The 15,556-nt window shown below is 37.9% G+C and overlaps 1 protein-coding gene across 2 annotated transcripts in view; it reads left to right on the forward strand.

The window, feature by feature from the left end:
• The window catches only part of RNF130 (ring finger protein 130), a 226,436-nt gene that overhangs the window by 173,897 nt on the left and 36,983 nt on the right, over nucleotides 1–15,556 (forward strand). For both annotated transcript variants that reach the window (XM_006874443.1, XM_006874444.1), the window contains exon 4: nucleotides 9,689–9,760. In XM_006874443.1, the coding sequence (XP_006874505.1) occupies nucleotides 9,689–9,760 (72 nt within the window). The remainder of the gene's footprint in view (nucleotides 1–9,688; nucleotides 9,761–15,556) is intronic.

Below are 15,556 nucleotides of genomic sequence, written 5' to 3' on the forward strand. Positions count from 1 at the left end.
GAGCAGCTAAGCGTCTTGGATTAGAAAGCAAGTATTTCTTGCTTCCACTGGCTCTAAACCTTCCAACTTTCTAAATATCCCTTTCTATGTGGATCAGAGTTCTGGGACCATTCCTGAGCCTGCTTGGTCTGGTATTCTGTGTTGTTGCTGACAGTGTTCCTCACTGTACTTCTACCCGATCTGCCATCTTGTTTGTTCTCCCCAAGCTTTTTCATTTTTATGAAGTTCAGTTTATGTATTTTTTCTTTTGTTGCTAGAGTTTGGGGAATTAAATTGAAAACTAGATCTCAAAGCATTACTTGTTTGTTTTCTTTTCATCCTTAAATTGAGACCATTGATACATTTTGAGTTTTTTGTGATGCTCAGTATAGTTCTAAGTTCACTCTTTTACTGTGCATGTCCATTTGTCTCAGCACCATTTATTAAAGAAACTGTTTATTTTTCATTGAAAATTAGTTGACCATAGATGTATTGGTTTGTTGCTGGACTTTCAGTTCTGTTCCATTGATGTATATGTCTGTCCTCATACCAGTACTCTTTTTTTTTTTTTAAATAGCCTTTATTTTATTTTATTTTTTCAGAGCAGTTGTAGGTCATTAAAAAGATTGTGCAGAAATAAGAAAATGTCCATATACTGTCCTGCCCTCTGCACAGTTTCTTCTTGTATTTTTATGGTACATTTAACAGTGAACCAGTGTTTATACATTATTGTGAACTAAAGTCCATAGTTTACTTTAGGGTTTATTCTTTATGTTGTACAGCTCTATGAATATTGACAAATGCATAATGTAATGGGACTACAATGATAGTATCATAAAGATTAGCTTCCCTGCCTTCAAAATGCCCTGTGCTCTACCTGTTCATCCCTTTCCAAGCCGATCTTTTCACTATCTCTATAGTTTTACCTGTTTTAGAATGTCACATAGTTGGGGTCATACAGTTGAGATCATTCAGATTGGTGCCTTTCACTTAACAATATTCTTTTAAAATTTCTACATGTCTATCTTAGTAATTCACAGTGGTAAGTCGTGGCAGAGCCTTTTTCACCACATCCCTTCTGCCATACTTGATGATTTATAGAAGTATTAGAAGTGTCCTTTTACTAAGAAAGAATTTATGCATCTATAGTTACTATTTTACAGAAAAATACAAGAAAGGCATTAGAATAGTGTAGTGGCAGTTCTGGAGTGTGCAAGAAGTAGATTTTGTTAGTGCTCTAATATTTTAAATGTTAATAAAATGCAAAGTGCTGTAGTGATTATGCCACCTGACTTTTTCATTATTTGTTGTTGTTAAGTACCATTGAGTCTGTTCGGACTCATAGCAACCCTATATAGAGTTCCCAAGGAATTACTGGTGAGCTTGAACAGCCAATATTGCGGTTCAAACCAATCTTGCAGTCCAGCACATTAACCCACAGCACCACACCACATTTCTAAGTACTCAACCAGAATACTGAATGTATAAAATAACTGCCAGCTTTTCTAATGTTCTTAAAACTTTTTTTTTGTAAAATTGTTTGGAGGTTTACAGAGAAGAATATCAATCTTGCATCCAACAAATCATACGCTGTGTTTCAGCTCAATGGTTGCAGTGTTATCTTCGCTTCTTCTCTATGGTTCCTATTTCCATTCCACCCACATTCCATTCCTTCTGTACTTTCTCCTTAGGTAAATGTTGCCCTTTTGATCTTGAATGAATGATCAGTACATGATGGTGGTGGTGATGATAAGTGCCATCAATTCGATTCCTACTGACAGCTACCATGTACAGGGTTTCCAAGGAGTGACTGACTGGTGGGTTTGAACCTTTGGCCTTGTGGTTAGCAAACCAATGCTTATCCAATAATGCCACACCAAGACTTACCACTATTATTGTTAGACCTATATGCCGAATTACCGCTTGGATGAAAATTGGGCCACAACAGTGAATGCTGTTTCAGACTTGAAGAGTAATAGCCATAGTCTTGGGTTCTTCCAGTCTCTTTTTAACCAGTAAGCCCAATCTTTTTTATAATTTTGAGTTTTCTTGCATATATTTTCTCACTCTATCTGGGACCCATCTAATGTAATCCTTTTCAGAGCAGTTCATAGTGGTAGCCGGGCACCATCTAGTTCTTCTGGTCTCAGTGTCATGGTGACTGATATTCACCTGCTCCTTTGGTTCATTACACTAGTTGGTGCCAAGCATCTTCAAATTGCATCACTGTTCTTTCGCACCTATAGAGACTACTAGTTGCAGCTTAGATGACTGCTCTTGAAATTCTAAAATCCCAGACACTACTCATTAAACTAGGATGTGTAGAACACTGTCTTTGTGGACTATATGATGCAAGTTGACCATGGTGTCTTCTGAGACTTTGGTCCTGACCCCCCCAGGCCCAGCAACTCATTGTGTTAAGATATTTGATAATATCTAGGAACTTTTCATCATTTTTCCCCCTGTGTGCTCCACCACATTCATAGATATGTTTGCAGCAGAAGTAAATAACTCATGTACAAATATTCTCTTTCAAACCCTTATATATTTGTGGATACACTCCCACTGTCCCTCCCATACCCGTTCAGCCTGTTTATCAATGTATCTACCGAGAGAACACTATTGTTCCAAGGTTGTGTATATAACATTATTTGTATCTATCTCCTTTAACCTTTACATACCTATCATCATCATTCTTCTGCCAACCTACCTCTTCGTGTACTATCTCCGACACCAAAGCTAACATGTATCTACCCTCCAGTCAGTGAATTACCCTTCCTTCCTTTCCACCATTTTCCACAGTGGTTGCATCATTTTACAGTCCCACCAGCAGTGTAGGATGGCCCCAGATCCTCCACACCCTCACCAGTATTTGCTGTGTTCTGTTTTTGTTTTTTTTTTTAACTTTCCTGTTAATGCTGTGGTGAGATAATACCTCATTGTTTTGATTTTCACCCTTAACAACAACAAAATGGCTAATGAAGTCTTGGTGTGGCACTGTGGAGTAATGTGCTGGACTGCAAGGTCGGTTCACCAGCCGTTCCTCGGAAGCCCTGTACAGGGTTGCTGTGAGTCGTAACCAACTTGAAGGCACTTAGCAATAACAACAATAGTGGCTAATGACTGTGAAAATTTTTAGTCTGTTTGTTGCTTGCCTGACTATTTTCTTAGGTGAAGTGTCGTTCATGTCCTGTGTCCATTTTTCATTGGGTTGTTTGTCTTTTTCTTGTAGACGTGTTGCTGTTTTCTACAGATTTTAAAGATTAGTCCCTTTGTCATTGCAAATAATTTTTTTACCAGTCTGTGGGCTCTTTTTATTCTTTTTGCAAAATCTTCTGATGCACATCAAAATCTAATTTTTAAGAGCTCCCAGTCATCTATTTTGTCTCCTACTGCTTGTGTGTTTTTAATTGTGTTTGACAGTTATCAAGTTATTTATGTTATCAAGTAATGCTTTGTTTATCTGAGGTTTTTCTCCTTTCCATATAAAGTTAGTGATTCATTTTTTTAAAATGATGTTGGAATCTGGATTGAAATTACATCATGTAGTATTAGCATTTTCACAATGTTAAGTGTTCCTTTCTATGAGCATGGTATTTCCTTCCGTGTTATAAGTCTCTTGATTTCCTGTTGAAGTGCTTTATAGTTTTCTTTATATAGGTATTTTGTTTCTCTGGTTAGATTTATGCCTAAGTATTTAGGTATTGTTTTCTTCATTTCCTTTTCAGAGTTCTCTCTATTAGTGTAGAGAATTCAGCTGATTTTTGCACATTGCTCTTGTACTCTGCCACTTTTGCTGAATCTTTCATTGAGTTTCAGTAATTTTCTTGCTGAATCTTTGGGATGGTCTATGTCTAGGATCATATCATCTGCAAATGGAGTTTTACTTCTTTGCCCATTTAGATGCTTGCAGTTTCCCTTTCTTGCTTAATAGCTCTGGCTAAGACTTCCAATCCAATATTGAATGATGTTGTTCATAAGTACCATCAAGTCAATTCCAACCCTGTATAGGGTTTCTGAGGAGCGACTGATGAGCTTGAACTGCCGACCCTGCAGGTCAAACTAACTTTGCAGTCTAGCGCATTAATCTACAGCACCATACCAGGGCTCCAGTTTTGAAGATGAGTAGTTATAAAGGGTAACCTTGTCTGGTTCCTGTTTGCAAAGGGAGTGCTTTCTGTCCATTAAGAGTAATGTTGGTTGTTAGATTTGTATACATGCCCTTAATTTTGTTAAGGAATTTCCCTCGGTTCTTATTTGTTGAGTCTTTATCAGGAATGAATGCTGGATTTTATCAAATACCTTTTTTTTTTTTTTTTTTTGCATCAATTGATGTAATCATGTAGTACTTTTCCCTTGTTTTTATTTGTATGACGGATTATGTTGATTGTTTTTCTAATATTGAAACATCCTTGCATCCCTGGCATGAATGCCACTTGATCATGATATAGTATTTTTTTTATATGCTGTTTAATTCTTTCAGCTAGGATTTTGCTGAGAATCTTTCCATCTATGTTTGTGAGAGATATTGGTGTATAATTTTCTTTCTAAGTGATGTGTTTGCCTGGTTTGGATATGAAGGCTATATTCCCTTTAAAAAATACATTCAGGAGTTTTCATCTTTTTCTATGTTCTGGAATAGTTTGAGTAAAACTGGTGTCATCTCTTCTCTCAGTGTTTGGTAGAATTTACCAGTAAAGCCATCTGAACACAAATTTTGGATGTGGGTTGTGAGTTTTTAATAACCAGATCAATTTCTTCTTTTGTTGTTGTTTTAAGTTTTCTGCTTCATTCTGTGTTAATTTCGTAGATCATGTTTTTCTAAATATTTGTCCATTTCTTCTAAATTTTCAAATTTGTTGGAATACAGTTCTTCATAGTGCTGTTATTATCCTTTATATTTCCATTGGTTCTCTTGTGATGTCACCCTTAGTTCTTATGTGTTTTATTTTAATCTTTTCTTGCTATATTTTCCAGTGGTTTATCAATTTTATTAATCCTTTCAAAAGAACCAACTTCTTGTTGATTTTAGTTTTCTATTTTCTGTTCTATGTATTTCTGATTTAATCTTTATTCTTTTCTAGTGGTGGCTGTAGGCTTACTTTGCATCTCTTTTTCTAATTGTTGGAGGTTTTGTGTTAATGTGTTGATTTGGATTCCTTCTTCTTTTTGGATGTGTGCATTTATTGCTGTAAATTGCACTCTTTGCTGTGTCCCAGAGGTTTTGGTATGCTGTGGTTTCATTCTCATATAATTAAAGGAATTTTCTTACTACATTTTATATTTGTTCTGTTAACCAGTAGCTTTTGCACAGGGTTTTATTCAGTTTCCGTGTATCTGGGTTTTTTCCCCTGAATCTTCCTGTTGTTGATTTCTAATTTTATAGCATTGTAATGTGAAAAAATGCTTTGTAGTATTTCATTGTTTTAAAATTTTAGGAGACTTGCTTTGTGGCTTAACATCTCTATTCTGGAGAGTGTTCCATCTCTACTGGAAAAGAATGTATGTTGTACTGTTGTTGGGTTGAGTACTCCATACAATTCTATGAGGTCAAGTTAGTGTTGTTTAGTTCTTTTGTGTCTTTGTTGGGTCTCTTTCTAGTTCTGTCCTTCATTGAAAGTGGAATGTTAAAATCTCCTATTATTGTAGAGATTTCTATTCCTTTCTAAATTCTATTAGAATTTGATATTACGTATTTTGAGAGTCTCATTGGGAGCATAGATATTTATTATAGTTATGTCCTCTTATTCAGTTGGCCCTTTAATGATTAGATAATGTCCTTTGTTTTTAGGCTGGTTTGCCCTAAAATCTATTTTATCAGAAATTAATACTGCCACTTTTTATTTTTGATTGCTGTTAGCTTTTAATCTATTTTTGTCTTTGTGTATAAGGTGTGTCTTGGAGACAGCATATTGATAGATCCTGTTATCTTAACCATTCTGCTACTCTCTATCTCTTGACTAGTACATTTAATCCATTGATGTTTGAATTTCAGTGTATTTATCAATGGGTATGAATTGATTGCTGTCATTTTGCTGAGTATGTTTTTTGTGGTGCTGCTAGTTTCTTTGTTCCACATAATATTCTGTTCTGAATTCATTTTGTTGATGTGGCTTATTGTCAATTTTTTCATTGCTGTTGTTTTAAAGTTTACTAAATCATTATGGTTTTCCTTTTCCTTGATTTAATGTGAATATGTTTTCATTATCTTTGATGCTACTCTGTAATTTACTAATTTTTTCGCCAGTTTAAAACAGTTTTGTTTTTTTTTTATCTTGAAATCTGCTTGACTCTCGGCATTTGCAATTTCTGTAACACTCTTTTCCCTCTTTTTTCTATGGAGTTGTCTTCATTATAAATTGGTTGCCTCTTTTCAGTCTTAAAGGTTTGTTTAATTTTGAATACTTCTATATCTGGATTGAATTCTGGGTGATGTTGCCATGTATGTCAATCTTGTCTGCTGTTGTTAGTTTTCAGTTCAAAGGATGCACTCTGGTATTTTTTGTAAAATTGTGTCTGGTTACTACAAATTCCCTTAATTTCTGTTTATTGAGAAATGTTCTAATTTCATGTAAGTGACAGTTTTTCTGGGTATGTAATTCTTGGTAGGCAGTTTTTTTTCTTTCTTTCTTTCTGCGTTCTGTATATGGCTTCCCATTGCATTTTTGCTTGTAGGTTTCTGCTGAGAAATCAGAGCTTAATCTTATTGGTTCTCATTTGTAGGTAACTTTTCATTTTTACCGAGCTATTCTCAGATTTTTTTGTCTTTGATTTTGAAAATTTTGATTATGTCTTGGTGATTTTCTTTTGGGGTGTGTCCTATTTGGAGTTCGTTCAGCTTCTTGAATGCTTGTCATCTTTCATGATGTTGAGGACGTTTTCTTCCAGTTGCTCTTCAACTTTCTTTTCTGTGATTCTGTTTGTCTCTTCCTGTTCTGGAATTCCAAATACCCATAAGTTTTTCCTCTTCATGATGTCCCACATGAATCTTAGGCTTTCTTCAAATTTTCTCATTCTTTTTTCTGATTTTTCTTCTAGTTTACTAGTATTGAGAAATGTATCTTAAAGCTTATGAATTTGGGTTTCCCTTGATTCAAATCTACTCCTTTGCCCTTTCAAATATTGTTCATTTCTGAAATCTTAGTATTAATGTTTTGCATTTCTCTTTGTAGGGTTTGTGTTGTTTCCAGTCCTTTATCTATTTCGTTTTCTTGTTCTTGTGGTATTGTCCTGAATTTTTCTTGTTTTCCTCAACCTGACAATCATTTGGAGATACCTAATGAGTCCCTGTGTGGTGCTATAGGTTAATGCACCAGACTGCAAAGCCGTTTGAACTGCAGTGTTGGTGGTTCAAGCTCAACAGCTGCTCCTTGGAAACCCTATACAGGATCGCTATGGGTCAGAACCGACTTGACGACACTTAACAACAACAATAGTTGGAACCATGGCAGCAGCAATGGGGTCAAGAGTACTAACAATTGTGAGGCTGGTGCAGTACTGGGCATTGCTTCATTCTGTTATGTACAGGTTCAGTCGGAATTGGAAACATCTCAACAGTACCTAGCAACAAAGATCATTCTCTTGAATTCTTTTTCATGTTGTTTCAATGCCTTTTTTTTTCCTGAAGAACATTTTCTAGCTCTACCTCTTGATCATTTGTTTAAGCCACTCTGTCTTATTTCTTCATGTGAGCACAAATGATCTGTTGCTTCAGAGGCATTGTGATGTTGCTGTATTTGTATTAAATTGATGGTTGAATGTTGGTATATTCTCAGTCACTCACCAACTGCCTCCTGATGGATGTGATTAGGGAATGGAAACATGTGCACTTGTTATCTGTTCACCATATGTACAGCTCAGTTTAGGATGGGCTTGGCTGATGATGTTTGTTGCCATTGATTAGGTGTATAGTAGCTGGTATTGGTTCTTGCCTAATGGGTGGGATTATAGAGCTCAGGTTGGGGTTGGAGTGTATAGGCACGGTTGCTGTCCCCTATCAGGTGAGGTGAGAAGGAAAAACACACACACAAGAGAGAGAAAGAAAACAAACAGGCAAACAACATTTCTTTTTTCTTTTTTTAAGAAAGAAAGAATTAAAATAAAAATAAAAATAAACAACAGCTAGTTTTTCATATTTTTTAGAATATGAAAACCAAGAAGGGAGAGGGAAAAAATAATAATAAAAGCCATGAAAAATAAATAAAGAGAAAGAAAAATGAGAGGGATGAGTAAAAGGGAAAGAGATCAGAGAGTAGTTAGGGGAAAAAAATTAAGGGGTGTGGGGGTAAGCCAGCAGTAGTTGGGAAAGAGAAGCAGAAAAAGAAAAAAAATGAAAGCAGAGATAGAAAGATTAAAAGCAAGGAATAAACAAACTAAAAACAAGGAAAAGGTAAAAGCAGGGCAGGTGCCAGACCCAGAGAAGAGAAAATTCTGGGGTTTCCTGCCAACCAAGGATGTCACGTGGTAGGTGGGCAAGGGATGAAACAGAGGCATATTGGTCCCAGATAGAGTTCCTTTACAGGTAGGTGTTTCCTGTTCTGGGCTTCCAATCCCAAAGTAGTTTTTGCATACCCTAAAGCAACTGGGGGAATCAAGGTATTTCTTTCACAGAAGGCAGTTAATAGTGAGAGGTCCCACTAGTCCAGGGCTGACCAGAATCAGCTCTGCAAATCTGGAGCACCCCTCTCCTGATCCAGGTGCCAGGGTTGGTGCTGCTAGCTCTCTACTCACTTTAATGCAGCTCTGACCATTAAGAAAGCAGGAGCTTCTCTGGTGGGGGCTGGCTATACTGTTGGTCACCAGGATAATGTGGGGTACCAGAAAAAAATGTGTACCTTCCTTTGCCAGTAAGCAATGTGCCACTGTGTTCCCTACCACCCTCTTACCTTCAGAGCTGCCCAGGAAAGTTCAAAGTGGCTGTGCCACGCCTGGCCAGCTAACACAGGTAACCTGTCTCCTTGTTTGTTTGTTTGTTTTTTCAGAACCCCACGTGTCTGTTCAGCTGCTTCTCCTAGTTAGTACTAGTCCAAGGCTGGCCAGAGCCAGCTCTGCAGGTTTGGAGCACAGCTCACCTGAAACCAGGTGCAGAGGTTAATGCTGATAACTCCCTACTCCTTTAATGGGGTTCACAAATGTGGCGCTCAGCTCCATGTGGCTCCAACCTCCGGGAAAATGGAAGCCTCACCGGGGATGTATGAGGGTAAAGTTTGTCCACACCACTGGTCACTAGGGAAGTGTGGGAAACAAGCAAAAAAAAATCATACCTTTATCTCTGTAAGTTAGTGGTATGTCTCTGTAATGCCAATGTGCTGTCTCCGAAACAGCTCACAATTTTAAGATGGCCATGCCGCATCAGCCAGCACAAGTCACCAGTGTGTCTCTCTTTTTTGATGCATCTGTTCAGCCTTCTGTCCTAGTAAGCATTCAGTCCACTTCTCTATCTCTTCATCTGAAGCTCAGGGTTCCAAGACTATCATCTCATCTGTTTTATTTGATTTTCTGTATCTGTGTTGTAGAGGGTCTGTAAAGCATTACTGCCTAGTCCACCATCTTGCTGCCTCTCCTCTTTCTAATTTTTAAATAGTTTTTTTATTAATTATATAGTATGACATGGAGAGTAATAATATGTATAAATTTAATTATTTAAATATCAGGAGGATCATTCAGAGATCTTGCATTTAATGTCTGTTTTTCTTTGCCATTTTCATAGCGTCGTCTTGGAGATGCAGCCAAGAAAGCCATCAGCAAATTGACAACCAGAACAGTAAAAAAGGGTGATAAGGTATAGTAATGAAATAACTTCAACACTGTAGATGTAATAGTGTTTGACTTTGGTTTTGGTGGGAGAGAATGTACCCTAATCTTCTGTGTTTTATTTATCATTTTTCCCCACATATGATATATAATGCTTTATTTAAAAAAAAAAAAAAAAAATCTTTGTATACTCATCATTTAGAAGCCCTTCATATTATTCTCTAACTTTTCTGGACTTTTAACACTCATACTATTAGTGTCACTAGACTGTATATAATTTCCCTAGCTATGTGTTTCAGTCGATTTTTTTTCTTCTAGAACCTAGCATACATTTTATAAGAATTCTGATGGCACACATTATACATTAAACATCCAGGAAATGTATTTTCTCCATATATGACCTATGACTTTGCTATAACTCCTTTGTGTTGTTTCTCCAGTTAAGTGGAGAATTAGAAACCTACCTCTCAAGGGAGTCTTGGTTAACAAGGTGCTCTTTTTGCAGTGAGGTAAGAAGAGTTTGGAAGAAGAGCACTTCATAGTTGTCAGGTTGGACCTTATGATTTAGAGAGACTGAATCAGGGTGGCAGTGACAGAGGCTGTGGTTGAGACCTCCAGCCAAATTTCTCCAGTCAAATCCCAAATTATGGTAGAGCATGCTTCTGCTCTATAAGTATAAAATAACAACTTAATGATAGACCCACATTTAATATACTGAATATTATATACAATGAAAACAAAATGCATTCAAACATAAGGCACACAAGCTGCACATGGGGGTGGGAAGGGAAAATGTATCAGAAACGTTCTACCCTCTGCTTTCAAATTCTAGCAAAGAAGAGCTCTAGAGAGATGTTTTCCAATGATTTTTCATCCCCCTAAGTTTTACGTCTTTTTTATGGACTGTACCAATTTTTATTCCCACTGTCGATAATACCACCACATTGCATTTCCCCTAACACAGATCCAGAACGTGGAGACATTTTCAGTGAAGTTCATTATACACTAAAGAAGGAAAATAGTTAAAAAAAAAATTTAAAGAAAACACCAGCATCACCATCATAGACATTTTATTGCCCTCTAAAATTCTTCATCTCTTGGCCTGATGACCTCCAACTACCATGGAAATTTGCAATTCCGTGGAGTGTTACCTTACCCATCTTATTCTGTCCACCAGGCCAGCACAAAAAAATCTTTCCTCCTTAAAGCTAACCATGTCTTCCTAGTCTATACCTCATGGACTTACCAAACATTTTCAAGCTGAGTTTTGGTCTAAGTGGCAATGACACATCACATAGTCTCACCTCTGCTGGATTTGGTTCATGATATTGTTCCACATAACTTAGATGGAACCCTTCCTCAGCCTCGAGGAAGGAGGAAATGACACTGAGTGACCAAACACTTGGCTCACTCTTCCTGACTCTTTATGAAGACCCATATTGAGTTGCTCCCCATGACTGTTTCCTCTCCCATGTCTGTGGCCCGATGCCCAGCTTCCATACTTGGTGTGGGTCTCTACATAGCAGTCTGTTGGAGACTAACTGTCTTTTGTGCCTGTACTTCGGGGGTACATGTAAACTATACAATGAAAGCTGTTCAGAGCAGAATAGTAATGTAAATAGAATGACAAAGGCAGAGTACCCCAGTGGCAATGACTTCATGAAGAAAGGGTATAAGAAGAGCAATCTCACCAGCCAGGGAACCGGGGCTTCCTGTTATAATTCTATAATAATTATACAGTACTTTGTCCAGCAATAATCTGCCATTTGGCCTCATCCCCTATATAACACTTTTGTCAAAATCCAACATCTATTATCCTTTTTAACAGAAAACCTCTCTGGGGTAAGCTTTTAGAGGGAGATCTATTTGATAGGCTTCATCTTTGGGCCTCAATCATTCCCAGTAAGTTTTCTCCCTATACAACAGCACCAGCTCCCCTGTATTATTAGCATTCATGTTGATTGAGCTCCTAGTATAGGGAAAGGGAAGAGAGACACTCTGTGTCTATTTTAACTATGATTTTTATACATGTCTTTAATCTGCATAACAGTCTTCAGAAGTAGTAGTATACCTGTGTTGTACAAAATAGTCAGGGTTCAAAGAAGCTAAGCTGCTAAAGATGTAACCTTGTGTAAATGGTAGAATCTGGATTGGAATTTTTTCTGTACAAAAATATGTTGGGAATACTGTAGCTTTGGTTCTAGACCACTGCAGTACAGTGAGTCACACTAATCTTTTTGTTTTTACAGTATATATATAAACGCTGTATTTATACTCATATATATTCTTTATTAACTATGCAAAGGCTTTCGACTGTGTGGGTCATGACAAGCTATGGACAACATTGGGAAGTATGAGTATTCCAGAACACTTAATTGTATTCATGAGGAATCTGTACCTGGACCAAGAAGCAGTTGTATGAACAGAGCATGGGAACACTGAATGTTTTAAAATTGGGAAAGGTGTGCGACAGGGTTGTATTCTTTCACCATACTATTCAACCTGTATGCTGAGCAAATAATACAAGAAGCTGGGTTCTATGAAGAAAAACATGGCATCAGGATTGGAGGAAGACTCATTAACAACCTGTGATATGCAGATGATACACCCTGCTTGCTGAAAGTGAAGAGAACTTAAAACATTTACTGAGTACAGTCTTCGATATGGATTACATTTCAATGTAAAGAAAACAAAAATCCTAACCACTGGACCAGTAAACAACATTCTTATTAATGGAGAGAAGATTGAAGTTGTCAAGGACTTCATTGTTCTTGGATCAACTATCAACACTCACAGCAGCAGCAGTCAAGAGATCAGACGACGTATTGCATTAGGCAAATCTGCTGCACAGGAACTTTTTTAACTGTTGAAGAGCAAAGATGTCAGCTTGAGGACTAAGGTGCGCCTGACCCATGCTATGGTATTTTCAATAACCTCATATAGATGCAAAAGCTGGACAGTGAATAAGGAAGATTATAAAAGAATTGATGCCTTTGAATTATGGTGTTGGAGGAGAATACTAAAAGTGCCATGGACTGCCAAAAGAACCAATAGACCTGTTTTGGAAGAAGTGCAGCCAGAGTGCTCCTTAGAGGCCAAGATGGCCAAACTTCGTCTCTCATATTTTGAACATATTGTCTGGAGGGAACAGTTGCTAGAGAAGGATACCATGCTTGATAAGATGGAGGGTCAGAGAAAAAGAGGAAGACCCCAACGAGATGGATCGGCCAGGTGGCATCATTGATGGCGTCAAGTGTGGCAGCGGTAGTGAGGTTGGCCCAGGATTGGACATTGTTTCGTTCTGCTGTGCATGGGGTCGCTATGAGTCGGTTCCGACTCGATGGCACCTGACAACAACAACAACAACATATATATTCTGGAAAGTATATTATGAGAATTACCAAAATGTGACACAGAGACACTAAGTGATAAGTTGCTATTGGAAAAATGGTAGCAATAGACTTGCTCTATGTAGGGTTGCCACAGACCTTCATTTTGTCAAAAGTACAATATCTGCAAAACGATTAATTAATTCTCTCAACTACCCTTTGAGGTAGGGCTTGTTGTCCTTAGTGTTATATGAGAAGATTGACAACAGAGTTTAAATAATTTACCTAAGCATACATAACCTGTACAGGTGACAGACTACTATTCAGCTTCAATTTGTATGTCTAAAATCCTTGATTTTTCTTTTTATTACATGACTCTAGACAGTTTACACAAATGTTAGCAACCAGAGTGAATACAGGCTATGATATCCTAAGGCAACTACTCCGTAGGCTTCTGCCACTGCCACTAAAGAGTGCTCGCCCTTCCATCCAGAATTCACACTATGGAAGGTACTGTTAAGTACACTGATTATACCAGAGTCATTGGCCAACTTGACCCTCCCTTGCCATGGAGACTGCCCACTGTGTATGAGAGGAACAACATGTGATATGGTCAGATCCTGAACTGTGCAAGAAGCCAGCCTCAGATGAACTCACAATCTGGTCTAAGGGGAAGGAGAGACAGATACACAGATAACTCGGAAGGTAGAGAGTAATGGAGACCATAAATAAAAGAGTAGATGAGGTGCTGAGGGAAAGATAGTTTCCAGCTGTTAGAGGTAGTGAGATATCAGAGAAAACTTAACAGAGTTTGCATCTGTTTGGTCTTTAAAGGAAAGATGCCATTCAAAAATGAGATTGGATAGTCTCAGGGGATACCATAGCATAACATAGTCCACAAAAACTTTACATCCTACTTGGGTGAGTAGTATGTGGGATTTTGAAAGCTAATGAGCAGCCATAGCCATCTGTGGTGCAACTATTGGTGTCTCCATGTGCAGAAGAAAGAATGTGGTAAGAACTGAAGAGACTGTGAGAATCAATCCAGTGCACTAATGGAACTTGTGAACATCATTCCCCACAACTCTGAGATCAGAAGAACTAGACAGTGCCTGGCCACCACTACCAGCTACTCTGAAAAGGATCACATTAGAGGTTCCCAGATAGAGTGGGGGGAGATGTGGAACAAAACTCAAAATGGTTAAAAAAAAAAAAAAAAGACTGGGTTTACTGGTCAGAAAGAGACTGGAGGAACCTGAGACTATGGCCCTCCACCCTTCAGATCTGGAAAAGAATTAACCCTTATGATATAATTTTCAACCAAACTTTATAGGTGGGGACAGTACTAGCAAGGTTTGCTCACCATGGAATGGTCAATCATTCAAAATAAAAAGACAACGTTTTTGTAAGGACAAAGTTGAGAAGGTATAGGAAGGTGGTTAGAATGCAAATGGAAACCACAGAGAGGAAGAGGGATAAATTTGTTGCATGGAGAGGGGACTATGATCATTGAAATGAACAAAGTGTGTGATTTGAATGTAAAGCTGATGATCTTGTCTGTACCTTCACTCAATTCACAATAAAAAGTTACACACAAAAAAATGAAATGGGTGACTCTAGTAGAGGAAACAGCATGGACAAAGGATGAAAAGTTATTTGAAGAGATAATTACCAGCACCAAAAATAAGTTGAGGTTCGTCAGCAGTCTAATTTTGTTTCAGAAGTTATTTCACCTAATATTCTCCTTTCTAATAACACTAAAATGTGTTCCCAGTGTATTTACATATATTGTTAGGTGCCATCTAGTCGGTACCGACTCACAGCGACCATATGCACAGCAGAATGAAACACTACCCCATCCTGGGCCAACCTCGCTATTGTTGCCACCCTTTAGTCCATTGATGCTGCTTCTTGGCCAGTCCATCTCACTGGGGGTCTTCCTCTTTTTCTCTGACCCTCCACCTTACCAAACGTGATATCCTTCACCAGTGTTTGGTCCCTCCTAACAATATGTCCGAAGTATGAGAGACGAAATTTGGCCATCTTGGCCTCCGAGGACCACTCTAGCTGCACTTCCTTCCAACACGGATCTGTTGGTTCTTTTGAAAGAATATTTTCAGTATTCTCTTCAACACTAGAACTCAAATGCGTCAATTCTTATTTACTGTCCAGTTTTCACAAGCATATGAGGTTATTGACAATACAATGGTTTGGATTAGGCACACCTTAGTCTTCAAGCTGATATCTTTGCTCTTCAATACTTTAAAAAGGCCTTGTGCAGCAGATATGCCTAATGCAATACGTCATTTGATTTCTTGACTGCTATTCCATGAATGTTGATAGTTGATCCAAGAAGAATGAAGTCCTGGACAACTTCAGTCTTGCCTCTGTTGATAAGAATGTTGTTTATTGGTCCAGTGGTGTGAGGACTTTTGTTTTCTTTACACTGAGATGTAATCCATACTGAAGGCTGTGCTCTTTGATCTTCATCAGTA

This window comes from Chrysochloris asiatica, unplaced genomic scaffold, assembly GCF_000296735.1.
Source record: "Chrysochloris asiatica unplaced genomic scaffold, ChrAsi1.0 scaffold00279, whole genome shotgun sequence".
In the NCBI taxonomy this organism is placed as follows: domain Eukaryota; kingdom Metazoa; phylum Chordata; class Mammalia; order Afrosoricida; family Chrysochloridae; genus Chrysochloris; species Chrysochloris asiatica.